Source organism: Suillus subaureus, assembly GCF_016647635.1.
Source record: "Suillus subaureus strain MN1 chromosome Unknown BJ212scaffold_131, whole genome shotgun sequence".
Lineage (NCBI taxonomy): Eukaryota > Fungi > Basidiomycota > Agaricomycetes > Boletales > Suillaceae > Suillus > Suillus subaureus.
In genome coordinates, this window is record NW_024538687.1 from 22,789 (window position 1) to 24,235 (window position 1,447).

The window sequence follows — 1,447 nt, forward strand, 5'->3', positions numbered from 1 at the left end:
GATGAGTTATAGCCTTGACGCACTTCACAGAAGACTCTTTCCTATAATAATAGGCCTGGAAGTTATCTAATAAGCGTATATATATATATATATATCGCTGAAGCACCAAACCGCGGAGACCATTGGGCGAGAGGTACCATTGCAGCCACAGCCTCAACGACTTCCAGTGAGTGGATGTCTCTAGTATCCAGCAGATGGCGGACAATTTAATGGCTGTGCTAGTAGGAAAGACAACGCATCTGTACGGGTGGACATGTTTGAGGATGTTAGCTCTGTTCCTGTGTCCGGACGCAAGATTGACATGACAATAGTGCTTGCATAGATGAGAATGTCATCCGCAGTGATGCAGATGATGATGCTGGATATCGTCATTTGCTGGGTCCACATGTTGGCGTTAAGCGACAAGCCAAAAGGGGAGCAGGGATATTAGGAGGACAGGGGACACCTACAATATTTACAGTCTGGAGGTAATAATACTCCAGCCCATCCAATTACATCTGTCTCTGTATGCAGCGCTCCTCTAGAGACCCCCCCTCCCCCCCCGTAGAGTTAAGCCATTGCTTTCCCAAGACGTTAAATGCGAGGCTGGCGTTTGTATCCAGACACTCGCCTATGCCAGCCTGTCTCGAAACAGTCGAAGAAGGATGTTCCATATACAAGGATTAACTGCTGATATCATTTACAGCATTTGGGCCGCTCAGTGTGATTTAAATCAGGTGCAACAAGAGGACATTGGTAGTGTCTCCTGGATTAGGCTGCATTCCGACAATTAAAGTGGAGTTCACAGCTGAGAATAAACCAGCCTTGTTAGCGCATTAGGTTTGCACTAAGGGTGTATAGATGAACGCACAAACGTCAAGATAATCCATATCATCATTTGCCCACGTGAGGAAGTCATCACCGTACTCCGCCGAAACCCTGTCGTACGTTACCCAAAACTTTGGATCACCGTCTTTGTCGCGTTCTTGAGCTATAGGAAACCCTTGGCATCCATTGAATATGTGTTCGTCAGTTTTGAGCCTTTGAACCCAACAAATTCAGACCTTGAGTCATCTGCAATGATTGGTTGACCCTTACACATTCTTAGTAGGACTAACCTGGACGGCCATGGCAGGTTCCTCACTCGCTTGATCCCATTTTTATAAGTTTGTCCATAGGTGCTACACTCAGCCCAGTCTAGCTTACCTCTCACTCGCTTGTTGGGAGGTCAATCCTGATAGATGTAGGACAACACGCATTTTGCATGTTTTTTTTTGGCTGTCGTATTTGGTAGACGCAGGGGGGGAGAATGGCACAACTTGCCGAAATATATAATTGCCATGCTAGCTGGTGTCTAGTTTACACGTCGCAGAATAGAATCATTGCTTCTTGAGCATGTGTTGGGTATATGTTATCAAAGCTTCAAGCTACAAGTGCAAGAAGCAGTCTTGGAAGTTGCGATAACCCT

The 1,447-nt window shown here is 46.0% G+C and overlaps 1 protein-coding gene across 1 annotated transcript; it reads right to left on the reverse strand.

Moving 5' to 3' along the window:
* Window positions 1-491: 491 nt before the first annotated feature.
* Window positions 492-1,081, reverse strand: BJ212DRAFT_1305439 (uncharacterized protein; the record flags this gene model as incomplete). Its single annotated transcript, XM_041333756.1, has 3 exons — window positions 492-610; window positions 851-1,020; window positions 1,044-1,081. 3 exons carry the CDS (start codon window positions 1,079-1,081, stop codon window positions 492-494), a joined length of 327 nt encoding a protein of 108 aa, XP_041185791.1.
* Window positions 1,082-1,447: the final 366 nt, after the last annotated feature.